Source organism: Mus pahari, chromosome 12, assembly GCF_900095145.1.
Source record: "Mus pahari chromosome 12, PAHARI_EIJ_v1.1, whole genome shotgun sequence".
Classification (NCBI taxonomy): Eukaryota; Metazoa; Chordata; class Mammalia; order Rodentia; family Muridae; genus Mus; species Mus pahari.
Window position 1 is genome coordinate 87,686,468 of NC_034601.1, and position 21,670 is coordinate 87,708,137.

At 44.6% G+C, this 21,670-nt stretch overlaps 1 protein-coding gene across 3 annotated transcripts in view; it reads right to left on the minus strand.

The window, feature by feature from the left end:
* Dscam (DS cell adhesion molecule) overlaps nt 1–21,670 on the minus strand; it is a 566,911-nt gene that overhangs the window by 86,170 nt on the left and 459,071 nt on the right. For all 3 annotated transcript variants that reach the window (XM_021209063.2, XM_029544386.1, XM_029544387.1), the window contains exons 17-20: nt 12,559–12,799; nt 11,150–11,296; nt 5,598–5,753; nt 315–448 (exon numbers count right to left, since the gene is read on the minus strand). In XM_021209063.2, the coding sequence (XP_021064722.1) occupies nt 315–448; nt 5,598–5,753; nt 11,150–11,296; nt 12,559–12,799 (678 nt within the window). The remainder of the gene's footprint in view (nt 1–314; nt 449–5,597; nt 5,754–11,149; nt 11,297–12,558; nt 12,800–21,670) is intronic.

The following is a 21,670-nucleotide window of genomic DNA, read 5'->3' on the forward strand; positions in this document are numbered from 1 at the left end:
GTGCAATCAATAGGTGCTGTCCACTGACTATCAATTAAGGCACAATTACAGCCTGTGCACTCGGAGTTTGATAAGCCGCTGGCAGTGCCTGGGAAGCAGCCAGATAAACAAGGGCTCTAGGCGAGCGCCCGCACCCCGCGTAATAAAGCAGGAGTCTTCTGGAGTGAGGTGCAAATGAGGACTTTGCTCTGCATGTGGAGACAACATGACAAGAAAAACCACCAAGAAGGCCGAGTGGGAGGGAGGCGAGGGAAGAGCATCCGCAGCGAGGTCCTGCGAGACGCTGGGAAAGCGACTGGTTATTCGCCACTTACGGTGGGGTAGGGGTGGGAGCAGAACACTGTGTACTTCCGAATGATGCCATTCAGCTTCAGCGGGGGCAGCCAGGACACGAAGACCATGGAGGCCGAGGCTGCTGCTGCCTTGACACCGGCAGGAGGACCTGGAACTGGAAAATCCAGGGTTAGTCACAGGGTGGAATGTAGCCTCCCATGGCTCCCCAGGTGACACTCCCTCCACCAGAGACTGTTCTAGTGGTCTAGCACCTCTCCGGGATCAGCTTTTTGAAGACCAATGTCCAGGGTCCCAGTGCATCCTCATAACTGAACCATATCCATGCACTGAGCCCTAACCATGGTGATTCCAGATGTCACTTTATTTGGAGATAGGATCTTTTAAAAAGGCAACCAAGGCACTGTTTGTAGAGTACCCAGTCACAACTGGGACATCTATATCACTTGCTCCAAGGCTTATCTATATCACTTGCTCCAAGGCTTGAGGCAAACTGGGAAGGACAGCAAGAAAAGGACATAAGACCTGGCCGATGGGCCTGGCCCCTTATAAGAGGGACTGAAGGTTAGAGACGGTGGATGTCAGAGTTCTTTGAAGTGTCAGAATCTTCCTGTCCTCAAGTGAACTGTCATGCTGTGAGGGGTTGTGGGGATAAGGGTCGGGGATGAGGGTTGGGGCTGAGGGTGAGGATGAGGGTTGGGGATGAGGGTGAAAATGAGAGTAAGATGATGGTGAGGGTGAGGGTGAGGGTGGGGTGAGGGCTGAAGAGCATGACAGGATACACAATGCTGTTTGTTGCTTATTGGCTCATACCAGCTGCACAGGCACATCCCTATATTCTGAGGTCTTAGAATAGGTAGGGCTGATATACTCACAGGGCACAAAGCTTCCAGTTCCTACTGAAGAGCAACATGGTTGTCGGTTGTGCAAACACACACACACACACACACACACACACACGCGCGCGCGCGCNCGCGCACACACACACACACACACACACCACTCCATCTCTAAGTCCATCAAGATGCAGTCACACATCGGCACACTCTCCATGATGGTTTGAATGAGAAATGTCCCCTAGAGCTCACTGTTTGGACACCTTGGTTCTCAGTCAGTGTCTCTGTTTAGAGAAGTTAGGGTTATGGGAAGTTAGGTGGGCAGGCTGCTGGAGGAAGCACATCACTTTGAGAGGGAGCACATCACTTTGAGAGGGAGCACATCACTTTGAGAGGGAGCACATCACTTTGAGAGTTTACAGCCACCTACCCTTTTGTCTGCCTCTCTGCTTCTTGTATGATCAGCCAGCTTCCTGCTCTTGCACCCTGGACTCCCTGACTGCTGCTTTGCCTTCCTCACCATGTCAGACTCCATTTTTTTCTGAGGTCATAAACCAAAATGAACCCTTTCTCTCTTAAGTTACCTTTGTCAGGTTTTTATCACAGCAATGGAAAAGCTCTCGATGCTTTTTGGGCTACGCAAAGCTCAGGGGATAGGTGGTCATGGGGTTATCTGGATTCTCGTGTTCATTTATTTTTTTACCCTCGTTCAGTTTTACCTTCATCTACCTCACTAGAGAAACACTTCCCATACCACGTGGGGTGCACACAGAGATCAAACATCCCATCTACCGTGGCCCCCAGATACACGTGCATTAATGGTATGCTCAGTAAATATTTAAATTTAAACAGAGCTGGCTCTATGTATACATTTACTGTGTTTACTTTTTCATAGAGGGATGGAGGCTGAGTCCAGTGCATGCCTCAGAATGAAAATCGCTACTGAAAATTAATACATCATGCTCTGTTTGTGTTCTCTCCTGGCGTGGCTATGCTTGGGTTGTAGTCTGGGCAAATAAGAATGATATTGAGACTCCACAAATGTTTTAGAGTTTGGTATTCTTTGTGCTCAAAAGAATGAAGCTGCATAGCAAGCCACCTCTTCTGCTTGCAGCAATGGCATATGTGTCTGTTTGAGTCCTGGTTCAACAATTCTCATCCCCAAGGTGTCAGCCACTGACACAGAACTACAATGTATGGATTCGAGGCTCTCTGCTTGGACCATCGGAATGGGCACATGTCTACCACAGAGCCGAGAACACGTCCATGAGCCAAAGAATCTTTAGGGACTGAGAAACTAGACAAGAGAGTTGTTCTTTAAACAGACACCCTGTGCAAACATCCGTTTATATTAGAGTCTAGGTTTCTAATGTTGGTTGGTAAGCACCCTACTGTGCTGAATAGATTTTTTTTTTCTACTTGACACAAATAAGGGCCATGTGGGAAGAGGGAACTTCAACTGAGAAAATGCCTCCATCAGGTTGGCCTGTGGGGAAGACGGTGGGGACGTTTTCTTGATCAGTGATCGATGCAGGACAGTCCAGCCCACTGTGAACAGTGCCACCCCTGCGCAGTGGGTCTGTGCTATATAAGAAGGTAAGCTGTGAGGAACAGGCGAGTAAGCAGCATTCCCTGTGGCCTCTGCTTCAGATCCTGCCTCCAGGTTCCTGCCCTGACTTCCCTCAATGATGGACTGTGATGTGGAAGCTGAAACAAACCCAGTCCTCCCCCAGCTGTTTCTGGTGATAGTGTTATCACAGCAGAAAGCAGGTCACTGTCATTTCTAAATTACTAAATCTTTTGTGTTTCCTTCTCTCCATCTGATCTTTGCTCCATTTCACTTTGAAATGGCAACTTATTTTAAATAAGTGCTGGCATTCAATTCTGGGTTCCCTTTGTCCCACAGCACCAGGATGAGAGGACTTTTCTACCTTCCTCCGCAGGGTCTTGGGGGGTTGTCCATAGTCAATCATTTTCCCATACATTACCTGTCCCAGATTTAAAAATAGAGACCAGTGGACAGGTGGGTTAGACCTCAGGCCTCAGGGTCAAAACTACAGTTTCTAAAACTGGATGACTAATTAAAAATTGATTCCAATTTTCCAGTTGATGGGAGCGGTGGGACCTTCCCTCTTCATTGGATTTCCATATATTTTCCTTAAAAATGCTGATGTCAAATCTTATGCTACAGGTCAATCTTCTTAAATAAAAATTCCAGAGATATCTGTATCATCAGATAGTGACTGAAAAAAAAAAATTTCCCCCTGCCCTGAGGGAGGAGAGATTAAAGAATTGTAGGGAGCAGGTGTGCCAAGCCCTGTGGTCCCTGTCTGCCAAGAACCTGAGCCTAAACTCTAACCTGAACTGCTGAGGCTGAGCCTGTGTGGATTGCCTGCCTGCTGAGTTAATAGACTATCATGGGCCTCCCTGGCTGAACTCTGACCAGGAGAGGGGGAAGGGATCAGGTCAGAGGACTGAAAACAGGATGCACCCTGGGCAGGGAAGGAGCTGGGGGGGGGGAGAATTCTGGGGGAGAAGGCTGTAAACAGTTGAGGTGGGTGAGGGTTGAAAAAGGAGTTGCAGGTTTAGTGGGAACAGGGAGAGGGTTAAAAAAAGCTGCTTGTGAGAGGGAAAAGATAAAAAGCTGTTGGGGGAGATAAAGATGAAATCTGTTTGGAACCTGCTTGGCATTTGTGTTGTTCTTCCCCATCTCTGCTGGTCCGAGTTCGGGGGTCTGCGACAAAGAATGAATGTGTGTCGAGGGGTGGCAGCCTTCGGCACATCAGTGTGAGATATGGTTACCTCACTTCTATTTCCACACATTGGTCACTACAGCCTGAGGGCCGTAGCATCTGGGTTCCCTGTTGTTCTGGGAATGTAAGGTGCTGAGGGGACTGTGGGTAGCAGGGCGCAGAACCAGCATCTACACACCTCTCTACCATGCCTCACAATTAAATGGCAGCTCTTGTCATTCAGGACCACTTTGTGGATTCCTCAAGACTTGAGCAACTTCCTCAGGACACTGCATTTTGACTTTATATTTCCTAAAATGAGCCAATGTCTTTCAGTAGAACTGGCCAACAGCTGTGCGTCCTTGGGGAAGAATGGCTTGTGTGTTCTAGAAAAAAAACTAAAGCAAGTGAGGACTGACCACTGTGCACACAACTCAATGTAAGGAGGCCTGGAGAATTGGTACAGTACCACAGTGGGTGTGTAGATGGGATTTCAGAAGAGACCCCTGGGCCTGGCTCCCTGAGGGGAACGCAGGGTGAGGGAGTAGAACCCTCGGGATGTCTGTTGAACAAGGTGGTATAGACAGGGGATAGGATGGAGAGGAACAGGTACCATCCTTGCATCTAACCTGAGTCCTAAGCTTCACTTCTAGGATGCACGTGGGCCAGAATGTAAAAACAGTATGCCTGGAGTCCATGCAGCTGAGAGAGCAGAGACACCAAACTTGGCACTACCGGCTGGTGACATAATGAGTCACAGAGAGGGCTCTCCTTCCTAACCTGCCCCACTGCCTGGGGAGGAACACGAATAAGTTCAGATCAAGTCTACGCAGTGCTTAGGTGCTGCAGTGTCCTGGGCCAGCCTGTGTCTGGATGCTTCCAGAAAGCTTTGTGGGCACCTATTTGATACTGGATACTTCATTCTTCACAGAGTAACTGTTTTCCTCCCCACTTTTCTGCTGTGCTCTAAAGCCTACACTGCCCCTCAAACAGCCCAGATAAGGAAACGGGGGTAAGGGGGTTGTTAAAATAAAAACTGCGGTCCAGCTTGTATGGAGGGCCAAGTGCTGGTCTGGAGCCAGATGGGAGTTAAAACCTACTTAGTCAGCAAGAATTCATAAAAGAAAAAGTCATGAAGCTTTGGATTCAAGCCTTGCTGAAGTGATCCAACTCATGTGGAGTAAGGCGTAGGCCAGTGCACAATTCTGAAGCAAAAGAGCTGACCCTGGCAGTAATTTATCTGAACAGAGCACAGAACAGTGCAGCAAGCATGAGGGCCTTGAGATAAAAGGTATTTTTTTGTTGAAACAAACAAACAAACAATGAAAAAAGAAAGAGCTAGAGAAGAAGAGGAGAAGAAAGAGGGAGAGATCGGGAGGAGGGAAGAGAGAAAGAAAGGGAGGAGGGATGGGGAGAAAGACGAGATGTGAGGGGGAGGGAGAGGAGAGGAGAGAGGAGGAAAGAATTTATAGGAGATAGGACTAGTGGATGACTACATCAAGCAAGGTAGCTAGCTGGGGGTGGAAGGCCTGACTCATGCTGGGCTATGTGTAAGGGCAGGGGAGACTGGAATGGACAAGGTCAAGAGTAGATTGACGGTCAAAGATCAAAGGTCAAAGGTCAAAGGTGTGCCTTCCAACCTGCCTTCCCAGTGTGGCTTCAGACCAGGCATGAGCCTTGTGTGTTCCAGGACATTTCGTATCTGAATTCCCCACTGAGTGCCCACCCTATGTCTCACCATCCTCCTTGGTACGGGTAAAGATCTGCTCACTCCGGACGCCATCCCCTGCACGGGTGAAGGCCAGCACCTGGATACTGTAGTTGGTGTATTTCTCTAGTCCATCCAACTCCAAGGAAGGCTGTGTGGTGGTGACGTTCTTAATCTCGCCCAGCTCTGGAGGACAAAAACCAGAAGATGGGACCTTATTACCAAGCCTGTCATACTCTCCTGCTGTGGCTGTCCTATCTTGTCACTCAAAGTACAGGGAGGAACCACGCAGAAGTGTCACAGGGCACCAGCACCACGGGCTGTTTGAAAACAAAAAACATTAGACATCAAAATGTCTGAAAATATCAAACAGAAAATTGACATGGGAACGGTAATCCATTCTTGGTAAATCAAGTTTCAGCATCATATAGTATATATATATATATATATATATATATATATATACACACACACACATATATGTGTATATATATATATAGTATATATACACACATATATATGTGTATATATATAGTATATACACACACACATATATATACATATATACACATATACATATATATATGTATGTGTGTATATGTGTATATGTATATGCATGTATATTTGTGTATGTATATATATGTATATGTGTGTATGTGTATATAGATATAGAGAGAGTATAGTGTATATATACATATATGTAGTGTATATAGTGTGTATATATATATATATACACATATACACACATATATATACATCTATCTCTATATATATGCCTATACACACACATATATATATGTGTGTGTATGTGTATGTATGTATATATGTGTATATGTGTGTATGTGTATAAATGTGTATATATGTACGTATCTGTATAAATGCGTATAGATGCATATATGTATATGTGTATGAATGTATATTCATTCATTCTTGAGTAATCATTGATGTGTGAGGGACAATTGCACTGTGAGCAGTGCCATCCTGGACAGAAGGTTCCAGTGTCTAAGAAATCAGGCTGAATAAGCCATGAGGACCAAGTCAGTAAACAGTGTTCCTACCTTAAGGTTATTTGACTTCCCTTCATGATGGACTATAAACTACATGTTGAAATAAACCCTGTCCTCCCCAAATTGTTTTTCATGAGTGTTTTATCCTAACACGTATTTTGACATGTGCATAGGCATGCATGTGTACCAGGTACACATGTCCATGTATATTTGATGCCTGGACATGCCTTCATCATATTCATCCCTGTTCATGCCTTCATCATATTCATTGAGGGTAGGGTAGTTCAGTCAAACTCAGAACTCATAGATATCCCCTGGCCTTGCTAGCCAGACTGCCTTGGAGATCCCTGCTCTTGCCTTCTATGACTGAAATTACAAGTGGGTCATCATGCCATCTGGCATTACATTGGTTATGGGCATCTGAACTCTGGTCCTCACACTTGTATTGTGGATGCTATAACAACTGAGCCATCTCCCAGGTGCATCATTTATATTTTTAAAATTCTATGGTAGCATATGCAGAGATTAGGAACCCAAGTTAATCTCCAATACCTGAGCTAAGATGCACCCTGTGAGCAATTCTAGCTCTAGCCTACATCATTGACTAGAGTCACCTTGGTATTCATAATAGTCCCAGAATGTGGTTGGCTTCCACAACTGAGCTTTTATCTTGGAAAACAAAACAGCAGTGACTGTGAGATCTGTGGCTGGTGGTCTGTGAGGGGTGACTGGCAAGCAGACTGGCTGGTGGAAGTCTGTGAGGGGGATGGACAAGAAGTCTGGCTAGTGGTGATCTGTGTATCAGGATCTCAAGTTGTAATTGTTCAGCCACACTGAGGCATCCTTGACCGTGTGTGCATGCCTCAATATGACTGAACAGACATGTAGTGAGATTCGCGCTAGGGCTGATCTGAGCTCGGCACACTCTTCACCTCACCTGGCGTGAACTCTTCTCTGTGTCAGCATCCAAGTGACAGGTGACGTGTGAGAACTTTGGTGTGTGCTAAATCTGCCTGACTTTCCTGAGTGGGATCCAGGAGTGCTATTCAGAGATAGAACGCAGTGCCTCCTCCACATCAGGCACGAGGCACGTGGCAACTGAAAGTAACTGGAATGGGGAGGCAAGTGTCTGCACAGTTGTATGACCCAGAGCCAGTAGCAGAGCATAACAAGGAGGCCTGAAATCTGCTTGCCCAGGGCCAGGTGGCTGGGAGCAGGGTATTTGGCACCATGTAACTGTTTTTACTCAGGAAGGGCTGAGGTGTGAAGCAGGGGCTCTGCAGACACTAGCTAGGTAGCTGGCTACAGTGAAGGATACCTTTGATATGTTCCCAAATCATTGAGAGCTGTGGTTCTGATCTCTTGTCTCAACAGAGGTAGGGACATGCCAAGCCAGCCTCCTCAGGCACAAGCCCTTCCCATAGGATCAAGATGGATAAACTGAGCCAGCTAAACAGTCCATGACTCCACGGCTGTCATTTGACAGTCAGGGAGCTAAAGGATGGAAAAGCAATACATTGCCAGAGTTCAAGGCCAGGATCCCTGAGAGCCTGGGCTATGGAGACAGGGTGTGTGGCTTCACATCCACCATACAAGATTGTGGCTACTGGGTCCTGGACACTTGGTAAACACAGGGAGATGGGACCAGAAGGATGTGTTGTCCAGAGGTCGTGTGCTTTGGGTTTCTGCAGCATGTTGTCCAAAAGCATCCCACTCAAAGAGTCAGGTGTCAAAATCCACCTACTTTAAGATTATGACATGTGATATATGTGGGGTGTATGTGTCCAGGGCACATGTAATACCTATGTAATACCTGTGTACAGGACAAATGCAATAGCTGTAAAAAGGATATATTATGTGTGTTGAGTTGTGATGTTTGTGTTGTATAGTGACTGCAGTGTTTATTCTGTGTATAAATGTGTTTGGCATTTGTAGCATGTAATATGTGTATGGTATGTGTGGTGTGTGTTTTGTGAGAGAGCTTAGTAATGTAAATTGTGGTATTGTAGTGTATATGGTATATATGGCATGTTTGGTATTTGTGGTATGTGTAGTATACATGGTATATATGATATATTTGGTATTTGTGGTGTGTGTCTAGTATGTGTATTGTGATGTGTCTGGTGTGAATAGTGTATGTGATATGCGGCATATGTAGCCTACATGTGTGTATATTGTAGTATATGATATGTTGGGAGTGTGTATGGTATGTATATGTGTAATATATGTATATATTATTATATATGTGGTATGTATGTGTAGGTGCAATGTATGATTTTATATATTGCATATGGTATATGTGGATGGGGTATATATATGTGTGTATAGTATATGATATGTTGGAAGTATGTGTGGTATGTATGTAATAATGTAGATGTATACATATATACATATAAACACGTGGTATGTATATGGGTTATGTATATGTATTTAGCATGTATAATGTATATGTGTATTATATATGTGTTGTATGTAGTGTGTTCATATATGATACACATGTGTGAAATGTTCTCTAGGTCTGGTTAGGTCAGGCTTTCCTCTTCTCTCTCCATGTTCAGGGTTTGTAGAATCCAGGAAGTTTGCGTAAGAGATTGTGAGGTAGGTGCCAAGATACCCAGTGATCACATGGAGTGCCCTGCTGACCAGAAGCAATATTTAGAGGTAGCCCTTGATCAGTGCTTTAATTTTTGATCATTTCTTTAGCTTTTGGAAGCCATGAAGAGAACATCTGTAATAGACAGTAACCACACTGATTTGGCCCTGATTCTGTGAGTAGAAAGAAGCATCCTTAAGAACTATGTTTAATGATGTGTGAGTATTCAAACTTTAAAGCTTGATAAGTATAAAGGCACCTCACAGTGTACAGAATAGAGTCCTGGGCTACACAGTCAGATTGGATGACCACAGACATCACATCATACATTTATTACCTTATGCTATGCTCTTTTTTACGATTTCATTTGTGTGAGGGCTTCTATAGTTAACTCTTTTGCTTCTGCCACCCTTCTGTGGATGGCTCCTGCTGGCTTGGTCCTCATGCATTAACACCCTGCCCCTGTTCATTAGTCCAGAGCCCCCTAAGCAAGCCCTACCTTCCCTTATCTCCCAATCTCAGCCTGGAACAGATGTTCAGTTAATTGGGGTCTGTTGTGGATCTGTCTTGTCTCTCTAGGCTGTCTCCCAGTGCAGGGTAGTGTAGGAAGCATGAGATTCCACTCTAAAATCAGGCCTGACAGTCAATTTTGGAAACACATCCCTTAGAACATGCACAGCAGAGGGTCGCACAGTAGCTGTGACTCAGCAGATGGCGGCATTTGCTACTGTGTCTTCATTCCTTAATTTGATAACAGGAGTGGAGACATCTGCAGCCTTGAGGGACTCATTGTGTGAGATGGGGCCTGGTTAGCAGAACAGACCCAGAGCAGGTCCTGAGCAGAGGTACAATAGACTTCGCTACTTGAGCTCTTTACTCTGCTCAGAGGGAGACAAGAAGTACAGTCTGCATCCAGGCACAGAAGCTGAAGGATGCTCTGTGGCAGAGGGGAGGTAGGAAGAAGGGAGGCAGGATACAAGGGGACAGGAAATGAGAAACATGGAGAGAGGAAGCGGCAAGTGAGGGGTGGGGAAAGAGGGAACGGGAAGTGAAGGACAGGAAGGGGAAGCAGGAAGTAAGGTGCAGAAGAGAGTCACAAGGATTGATAGACAGGAAGAGGAGAGGCTGGAAGTGAGGGGTAGGAAGAAAGGGGACAGGAAGTGAGGAGCAAGAAGAAGGAAGGAGAGATGCAAGAAGGGAGGCAGGAAGAAGGAAGCATGGTGGCTACTGGGGCCAAGGCATAGAAACATGCTAGGAATGGAGAGCTGGGGGAGATATGTGCACTGTCTAAACCTGGGACTTTGGATTTAGTGGTTCCTCATGGAGACAGTGACATGCCTCTTAAGGTGTTCTGGGATTATTTCTGGAGCCCTCACACACTTCTACTATAGATGTGTAATGTTCCTTTGCTGGGATCTAATCAGGGAATAAAGGGGCAATGTTTAAGGGTACATGTTATATAGAACATTCCAGATGAGTGATTCTCAACCTCCCTCATGCTGCGACCCCTTAATACAGTTCCTCACGCTATGGCGACCCCGACCATAAGATTATCTAGTTGCCACTTTATAACTGTAATTTTCCTAGCTGCTATTATAAATTATAATACAAATATCTGATCTGCAGGATATCTGATATATGACCGCCCCCAAAGGGGTCACGACCCACAGGTTGAGAAACACTGTTCTAGATACAGATTAATTGTTGAAGCTGCCTGCAGTTTTGACATAGAGACTCATAATTTAGAAAATACAATCATGCCTGATTCCCAGCTACCACTTTCTAGTCTGCATCAAGCTGCTCATTAAAAGGCATGTGTATGTGTGTACACAGGCTCAAGTGTAAGGTGTGTGTGAAGAAAGAAGGTAGTGTTCAAAGATGTCCCCGATGTCCCCCTTTAACCCAATTTTACCCTAAGGAGGGGGTCTGCAGGCTGTGCATTCCATGGGAACATGCTCACCACCCCCACTGTGCTCTCTTACCTCCGTCTATGAGGTTGGCCCAGTAGATGACCCTGAACCCCTGGAGAATCCCATTCAAGGCCTCCTTGGAGAGCGTGGACCAGGAGATTGATATGCTTTCTGGTGAGGTTGCTATGGCTTGGACATTTTCGGGAGGGTAGCTGGGTACTGAAATGAAACAATTACAACCTGTTATAGCTGTGTGGGCAGTGTTGTTGAAGCAATAGTAGATACACAGCTAACTTACTATTCTAGCACACTAAGTAGAAGTCTCATGAAAGAAGGAAAAAAAACTGGTGCAATCCCCATGGTAATTTTGCAACTCAGGTAAGTGTCTTGAGGCTATGGATTATAAGGCTGTTGGAAAATGTGGGAGAGAAGAAATATAACCACAGGGCTTCCCTACCTCATCTCTGAAGCCTCCCTTTTAAGAACATTGTATTTTATTAGAGGCAAGAGAGACAATGAAATTAATATATGCTAATATATTATCATATATATTATCACTCATATATATATGCTATTTATTTACTGACTGATAGGGTCTCACTATGCAGCCCTGACTGGCCTGGAACTTTCTCTGTAAACCAGGCTAGTCTCAAATTCAGAGACTCTGCCTTTGCCCCTTAGTTGTTGGGATTGATGGTGCCCACCAGTACTCCCAGATTATATACTCTTTTAGGTACTGACTGTATGGAAACATTAAATGTTGGAGAGAGGAGAGGGGCCAATTATTAGCTGAAACTGAGTCATCAAAGCACAAATGGATACAGAGATAACCACTCCTGCTGAGTGTGGAGATAGAACATTTGGGTCTTGCAGGTTCTAGTTATTTAAGCCTTTTCTGGTCTGTGATCAAATGACACATTGTACCAGGAGTCATTTAAATGGCAGTGTGCTGACTTAACTCTACCATGCGCAGAGTCTTTTGGACTGGAGGGTTCTCTGTCATCAAGCACTTTGTGGCTCTTTCCCTGTCTTAAGCAAGTGCTCACAAATTCATCCTGGTCACTAGGGGGCGCATCATCACTACGGGATCTGCTCCAGAGAGCCTGGTATCCCTTCAGAGGTTTTTCTCTGGCCACAGACTGACTGCTTGGGGACATAAAGCAATCATCAGGGAGAGGTAATAATAAAATTTATAATAATATACAGAAAAATACTAAAAGTTCTTGGTACTAATTTTGGGGAAAGACTTGGATTTCTGCTCTCTAGATGGGGACAATGTTGGTTTTACAAGTTCAAAGCCCACTCTTGTATTCAATAAGCAAAGATGAAGATTCAGGAATGCATTTTGGCTTTTGAGTGCATATCCATCCAGGGCAGGAATAAATTGATGTGGCAGGTTAGATATTTAGGTCAAGCAACAGGGAGCTGGGCTGTAGGCCACAGAGAGCACGAATACCATAGACTGCGGGTGCCAGACCTACCGTCCTCCAGGGTGGTAGTAATTATCTCCTGAGAAGAAGGCCCTGTACCGGCCCTGTTACAAGCCTGTACTACCAGGCCATACTGGGTGAACTTATTCAGGTTGTCCAGGGTGTACACTTCACTGTCTCCGGTGGTGTCGATACTGATGATGTTGAACTGGAAGTTACCCCCTGTGCTGTACTCCCGGTAGCCTATTTGGTAGCCACGTATGATCCCATTTTGTAAGTGTTTCTTGGGAGCCTAAACAAGAGAGAAGAATACACTCAGGAAAACGGATGTGGGAGAATCATAACTCGCAAAGCAACTTAGGAAAAAGATAAAGCCAGATAATAATAGGGGCGAGTGCAGAAGCTGTAACTCCTGCACAGCTCTCCCATGGCTGAAATCTAGGCCAGCACCTAGCCCTAACCACGGGTCTGCCTCTCCTTTATGTTGATCCCTGTAAGCCCATGATAGACACTGTTGGAAATTAACAACTGTAACCAATAATAGACATATAATAGAATTGGGTCAATATGTTGTCATAAAGGTCATTTACACTTACAGATTGCTTATTTCTGTAATTTTCTACTTAATAGTGGCAGGCTGTGGTGTACAGGGATAATAGAATCTACGCATAGTGAAGTCACAGGCAGGGCAACTTCAGTCTGTTTCTTCCTCAGCCTGACCTCCTCACCCTCTGCAATGCTTCCACTGTGAACCTCAGTATTCACAGGATGTCGGCCACATTTAAGTGGCAGAAGAATAAATCTGACACTGTAGAATCTGTGCTCCAAGTCCCTAGGTCAGTCTGCTATGGTTAATTGGACTCACTGATGGGAAGACAGTCATTTGGAGTCTTGGCCAGGGATCTCACTATGAGGCAGTCCTTGCTGCTCATCAGCTGGCTGTCTAATACCCATCTACTGTCTGTCTGTCTGTCTGTCTGTCTGTCTGTCTGTCTATCATCATCACCCATATCTATCTGTCTGTCTGTCTGTCTGTCTGTCTGTCTGTCTGTCTGTCTCTCTCTATCTATCTATCTATCTATCTATCTATCTATCTATCTATCTATCTACCATCTACTATATCTATCTGTCTATCATCTATCACTTATATATACCTGTCCTATCTGTCTATCTATCTATCTATCTATCTATCTATCTATCTATCTATCTATCATCAATCATCTACTACCTTCTATCACTTTATTTTCTATAAATTAATTATAAACTATGGATCTAGATCTCTCAAATTGTGTAAACCTTTCTAAAGCCCTGGAGAACTAACAGTGCTAAAGGACAGGGTAATAATTACACAGGCCATGAAGAATGGTGACTGGCTGGGTGTGTGGCTTAAAGCTAACAGGCAGATGTGATCTGGGAAAAACAGCTCATGGCTTATAAGGAAGGTCTGGGCTCAGCAAGTGGAGATGGGGGTTTGTGGGAAAAGCTGGCAGGGAAGGGAAGGAAGAGGGTGCCCAGAGGCACAGGGGTGAGGCATGATGGGAGGAGGTGGATGGAGTTCCAGAGCAGAACAAGTTTCTGAAAATCAGCAGTGCATGGAGAAGGGTGCAGATAATAAGAGAACAACATGCTGAGCAGGGGGCGTTGCCTGGATGAGCTCAGCAGTACTGTGTTCGGCCTGACATGCTCTCCCTCCCAGCTGAACAGATGCCCCAGGATGGCTTCAGGATGCAATCTGTGCCACAGAGAACAGTATTTCCTTCATTTATTTGTAGTTTTTTAAACTTTAAATTAATGCACAAAAGCTGCAAGTGCTTATGGGGGCCTTCTTACAGCAAATTTCTTCCTGTGTGGTTTTTGTGGGATGGAGTTGTCTTTATCTGATGGGCTGTTTGAACACATGTGTGAGGACCCAGAGGTGAAAACCAGCAATGTTAGTCATTTACTATTTTACTGAGCAGTGCCAGGGTGTGATCCTGGTGTGGGAGTTCACATTTGCTTTGCTGTAACTCAGATGGGTTCATTTTGTCTTCAAGAACACAAAGATTTTAGAGTTTTAGGGTCAGAGCCCAACAAAATTGCTACACTGCACCTGCCAACTTGCATGTATAACCTCTAGCTAGTTAATAAAATTAATTTTCCTGTAAAAATCATTATATGCAAGCCGATTTTACCAACAAAGAGATTTATCTCATTTCATGTAGATTTTTTGTAATTATCAGATAAGTGACTCAACTATAAATGATAATTTTTTGCAAATTAGATTCATATCCATTAAGCATTCTGTTTAATTGTTCAGCTGGATCTCTGCAGGGCTTCAAGAGAAAGCCAGTCCATCACAGCGCAAGGGCTATGCAGCCAGGTATACAGTGCAGCCAAATGCCTAAAAGAAAAACTTATCTAGAACTGCTGATTTAGAATCTGCCTAAGCAGCTATGGGAACAGCTTTGCTGACATCCTCAGGCCTTGAAGTGTTAATTAAACTTGTGATCTGGATGGGACAATTGTCCTGCTTCTCTTTGTGGTTAGAAACAGTCACACGTGATTTCCTAAACAGGTTAGAAAGTGTCATATGTTGTTTCCTCAGAAGATAAACAAGCCCTCAGATCTGTTCACTAAACAAGATTTTGTTTAAATTAAAACCAACATGGTTGCACAAATTCAAACCAGTTAAAAATTCCAGCCTAGCCAGGGAAAGGGCTTCTGAGGCCCCACTCTTCCCTGAGAAGCTATTGACAGTTGATGATAGCAGAAGGCAGAGTCACTTTTCTTTAGGATCACTGCCATTGGTAAGTTCTCCATGTCCCCACTGGGTAACCCTATAACCCTGTGCATGTTGGCAGTACTAACTGGACTCAGGAGGTTAAAAGTTATACATGAAAGACATGAAATGGAGAGGGAGATGTGATGAGCTGGTCCTGGAGGAGCCAGAAGAAAAGGAGAGGTGGATAGGATATCATTAAGATACTTTGTAAAGAAAGGACATGAGAGGTGGTTAACCTCAAGATACATTGTAATGAAAGGACTGAGGGGTGGATACTGTCAAGATACATTGTATATACATATAAAACAGTTAAAGAAACATGAAAATTAAAATTTATAAAAATTATATTTTCTTAGAGTATCTATATTTCTGTCCTTATTCTGGAATAAAGCATATGCTGTTCTTATTTCATGCTTTGGCAAAAACATGATATAGAATCATTACTTGATTTTTCTTTAGGAGCCTAAGTTGAAAGTCCTGTGTGAGCCTGTGCATGTTTCAATCTGGTTCATTTTTCTCATCCGTTCCCTCCCATATCCTCCATTTAAAGTCTACAGTTCTGTGTCTGATTTTTCTCATTTGCTATGTTATTCAGATCAGTCTCCTCTTTACTTCACAGTTTCTGAGAACAGTGTTCCATTATGTTGATGTTTGACTTTAGTTAAGTGCTCTTCCACATTCATATTATTGCTTTACAACTTATTAGCAACCACAAATGCTATTTAGCACCTCTGCAACCTAGATTTTCGATTTTTAGCCTTATGTGTGGGACTCAAGCCCCTGCAGTGGACTGCCTTATTTTTAAAGTCGCATTTGACTGGCCATTGATGAGCAGGGACTTTTGCTATTACTCTGTTAGAAGTGGGTTAGCTTAAGGGGATGCATTTGTGACATCCTTCCATCTCCTATGCTTTGGGTAAGTTCTATGCTATTGCCTGAATTTCCTTTACTGGTGCCTCATGGACTTGCTAGCTACCCTGTAGACAAGGCTGTTAATACTGTCCTATAAAATGAGGAGCTTGTTGTAGGAGATAAGGTCAAGGTCATTGCTACCCTGCCTCTGAAGCATCATGGTCACTGTTGGCAAACCAACTACCCAAGTCTTGGTTCCTGCCATGTCTGATGCCACCACTATCACCGCTGTCACCTCTATTAGCATCAACATCATCTCAGCTCTCCTACACAGTCCATCTGAGAAAAACCTGCTACACAAAGAATATCTCCTCCATTCCACTGCCCAAACCCTAGTCATTCTGGAGGGTAGTGCCTCAACACATTTCCTCAGACTCACTTCAGCAAGAAGCCCTCTGCATGCATGCTGCTTCATAGGAGCTGGCTGTGAGCCTGAGTACCACGTCTTCAGGGGGCATGGTCACTAACATGTCCACCTGTCCTGTCCACACCAGGTTTGCAACATGGCAGTCAGCAAGTATGGTGCTGCAGAAATAGCTAAGAACTACATTATGATCCCTAGGCTGAGAGAGGGACACACACACAGAGAGAGAGAGAGAGAGAGAGAGAGAGAGAGAGAGAGAGAGAGAGAGAGAGAGAGAGAGACTGGGTCTGGCACAGGATATTGAACCCTCAAAGCTCACCCCCCAGTGGCACACTTCCTCCTAACCCTCCAATAGTGCCACTCCCTTATGATTAAGTATTCAAATATATGAGCCTATGGAGGCCAGGCCATTCTTATTCAAACCACCACACCATTGAAGAGAAACTTGAAGGTTTATGCAAAATCCCTCTTGGCAAGCACTCCTCTTAAAACACCTTAAAAGAGTACTTAGTGTGCCCGGGAACAGAACAAGCAAAGCCCCTACTACATGTCCAAGCTCAGGAGCACTGCAGGTGAGCCCCTTTGCACCTGGAACCTGGTGTTACACACTGGTGATTTCATAAGTGAGTAATATCTCTTCTTTTCTAGAATCCCTTTGAAAGAACTGTATACTCTGGGGCAGAGGTCACATTGCCATTCTGCTTCTTGTGTCAGGTTACTTGTTTACTTGTTTAATTCTTCCCTTCCCTCCCCGCCACCCCGGATCTAGTAATGGTCCTGATTTCCTGACATTCATTTCTCTTATTTGCTGTTCTCTGCAGACCTCCTTTCTATCCCTCCCCAGCCCTTCCCCAGCAGTCACCCTTCCTTCTGGCCTCTCAATCCCTCTCAACCCCCATATCCTTAAGGGCCTCTCTTTGATCTCCATGACAACAATAGTACCATGTCAATCTATTAGAATGGCTTGCAAGAGACTGCATTTTTATGTCTCTCTCCAATCTTCTTCATCCTTAAAGAAACAGAGAGACAGCAAAGAAGCCAGGATGTGGAAAGGCTTACAGCTCACCCCATCACCATGGATGCTGGTGACTAATGGGCAAGCCTTTCTAAAGTCTATTCCATCTTTCTTCCCTCTACACAAACCTTTACAGAACAAAGTCTTCTGGGGATGGAGGAGTGAATCCCTTGGGATATAAATTAAAATTTTTCTTTTGATTCCTGCAAATATTCTTAAGATGCATGCTGCTCTCTTTTATCACGGGTGGCAACTGTCTCACTCATTTCCTCCATGTTCCACATGTACAACTGCTCCGCAGTAAAGTGCTTCCTACACAGGCTGTGCATCAGACTGGGTGAGCATGAGCCAGGTACCTTCTTGACACAAGGCTCTGGGCTCAAGGGATCCTGACAAGGGTGTGGACAATACCACCTAGTGTGAGGCTTACACTGCTGAGGGGTTAGCCCAGGGTACTGTGAGAGGGAAAGGGGGAAAAGAAAAGTTGCCCAAAAAGAGTCAAGAAGACTGTCAGACAAGAGGTTGTTCACCTGAGCCTAGGGATGACCTAACAGTGATGTGCTGTGGTACTCAGCTGCACCCTGGGAAGAAAACACAGGTGACCCAGGATACAAGAGCTCAGAAAGAGAGACTCCGCACTGAGGATTTTGTGGAGATCCTGGGTTTCATGATGACAAGAAGATACAGCCAGACTTTGGTGCTGGAAACTGAAGTCAGATTCCTGGCAAGAGCAGCAAACTCTGCTAAAAATGGAGTCATCGCTCCAGCCCAGGCATTCTCTTTTTATCCTTATTCAAAGATGAAAATTCCAAGCAAATAAAGGCCAGTGGTGTGCAGCAGGGGTCTCTCCAGAGACCTGGGCTTCATGTCTGTCGTCTACACCCAAGGAAGGAAAGATTCACAGGGCTAACTATGAGCCTCCCCTTTATACCTGGGTAATGGGCAACCTTTAACTAAATCAGAGGTGTTTCAGACATTGACATAAGGTAGGGGAAGGGGAACAGAATCTCAAAAAGTTGAGATATAAGCCACTCTGTTTCCCCTCTCAGGAATGTGGCTGAAGCTCATCCAGATACAAATGGCAGTAGCATGGCTTTATGTGGGGATCTGCTGACCTAGCAAGATGCTCCCCCTCCCCCACTGTCCTTTTTCAAAGTGAATAAAGATTGGCCACTGGATTTATTTTTGTACAAATAAACTTTCCAACCTGGCAGGGCAAACAAGCACGGCACTATTATTTTATGATGGCAAGACCCATCATCTGATATCTAAATATAAAACACGTTCTTGTTCATCTTGAGACTTGCTGCCTGCTTATGCTCCAGGGCTTGCCAAGAGCTGGAGAGAAAGGACCTGGGTCCTTGAGGTGGGCTGATTTTGTGGCTGAGCTAAGCAAGCTTTCCTGAGGATGGTGGAGGTGGTAAGGCACAGGGTACATTCCAAATGGAGCAGTAAGCGGGGTGGTTCCTGTTTTAGATACACACGTTATCTGCAGTGTGAATCTGTGACCTGGATCTCTCTGTGGAGAACAAAGGTTTCTGTGAGAAAAGATAGGTATTGAGCATTTATGACATAAAGCTGGATAATGGTAAGGGCTCCATGTGTTTCTATTGCAAATACTAATTTCCTCCCTACTGAGGGGTGAACCCTCATAGAGCCTGCACTTCCTGGTCCACCCGAGGGTCCAGAAAAGTCCATTCTACTCCATGGGAATGAGGAGGGCTTTGAAGCCAGTTTTTCTTGTCTTGTTAAAGGGGAAGATGTTAGATCTGCTAATACAAGAAATTCTGATAGTTCCTTACATATCTGTGAGACACGTGCGCATTTTCAATAAAGTACCCATATCCCCAACCAGAACCAGTGGATTAATTCATTAAAGCAAATGCAAATTTGTAATCTTTCATAGCCTAAGGATTAAAGGAATGGCTGAAAACATTAAGTAAAATGTATTTCAAAACAAATTTTTAATTTTGATTTTTGTAGGAGAGAGGAACGTTAGCCTAGGTTTATAATTTGGAAATAAAATGCTACTAGGTAAACTCTGAACGCACTTTTTCTCTAGCTTCACCGTGTCATGTGACATTTACCCCAGGAGGTTGGAAGGCAGAATAAAGGGAATTCATATTAATCATGGCTTGTAGGCATGAGCTACCTGCATGAGGGTCCCTAGCCTGACAACAGTCCATCAACTTCCAGATTCTGCGCAAGTCTCTCTAATGTGAGGATTATTCTTCATTCACAATGGCTGTATTCAGTGCCCAACATGACAGTATGGGGGTAGTCATCATGGGGCCAGGAGAGGGCTCCTAACCACAGCTGTCCTGGTGCCCAGTGAAGCAAGGGCAGGATGGCCTAAGCCAATTTCCCAGTGTGCTACAGTTTCCTAGTCAGAAGGGCGTTGATGGAGGAGGCAGGTACAGCCTGATGTTTATTAAACATTTACTATGATGACACCTGCAATGTTGCAGTTTGCTTTTAAGTATCAGGCAGAGCTGTCTCCGCTGTGTGAAGGCTCATCCCTGAGATATAATGTACTTCACAGAACAGGGCACTGGGGAAGGTGGGGATGGGGCTCGGTAGAAAGTGTTCTTTTGATAACAGAAATTCACTGAGACATCTGGACACTCCACTTCAGTATTTCATGGAAATCATTTAGAATTCTGAGCAGAAATTCTGCTTATTAAATAGCATCCTTGCTGTGGTGTCTGATCTGAGGAGAGGACAATAGTAGAAATACCCTCAAGCTTTCTCTGTGAGCCACCGGCTTACAACTGCCCTCAGCATGCTAGAACTGCATGAATGAATGAAAAGTGGGTATTTTGGAGGCAATCTATAAAGATTTCCCATTTGAAGCAAAATTTTACAATTGAAATACTTTCTGCTGTCAATTGCAATCTTCTGAGATATCTAGAGTAATTATTTCAAACATTCTACTTTAGAATGTTTTCTTTATGCATTGCTATAGCAATCACACACACACACACACACACACACACACACACACACACACACAGAGCTAATCTCAGCACTCAGGGGACTGAGGCAGGAGGATAGCAAAGTTCAGATCAGCCTGGGCTTTATTATGAGGTCAGGTTTGCCTAGGCTACAAAGTGAGGTGAGACTCTTGGTCTCAGAGACATGCACAGAGAGACAGAAAGACGCTTCAAGAAATAGATTAAGGCAGAATTTTCTGGGGAAAAATGCATGATTTTTGAAGTATTCTACCAAATAAATGTCATTATTCAGATTTTTAATGTTCTTTCTGATATTGAATCAGAAACAAACGTGTAGTCTGCAGGCAAGCCCCTCCCTTCTGGCAGCCAGAGCAGAGCGAGGAAACTGAAACTTAATTGCTGCTTGTTTCTCCTTTCATTGGACACACTTTGCTCTGATCTGTGCCAAGCCACTGCTTTGTGCTTTGACTTAGAACATGCAGCAGCCCTACCCATTCTGCACACCCATCCTGCCTTACAGGGTACTTCGGGACTGGCTCTTGGATGTTCCTCTGTGGGCTCACAGCTGTGACTTGCAGCCATCTGTGTCCAGGAATGCATTACAGATTGTGACCTTCCACCTTTCAGTGACTTACGGTGGGAAGCATGCTAGGTGTTCAGCTTGGTGTCTACCATGCTCTATGCTCTGCACCCCCACCAAATCATGAGTCAGACCTTTGTATGTTCCTGTCTGCACTTTGCATCTGAACAGTGTGGGCCCTCTCAGTGGTTGCCTCTGAAACCCATGATGCTTCTCAAAGGCCACTGTGCTATGAATACATGGCTTAGACCAGTGGTTCTCAACCTTCCTAATGCTGCAACCCTTTAATATGGTTGAGCTGACCTCCGACCATAAAATTATTTTTGTTGCTACTACATAACTAATTTTATTACTCTTAGGAATTGTGATGTGATATCTGGTATGGAAGATATCTGATATGTGACCCTTGTGAAAGGGTCATTCTACATCCCAGGGGTCATGACCCTCAGGTTGATAACCACTGGAGGCTCCTTCACTCCACTTCACAGGTGTTAGAGCCTCCCATTCATTCATTGCCTGCCTGCCCACTCTCATGACCACTACCCCCTTTCCTCCTTCATTCCCTCCCTATGTAGTT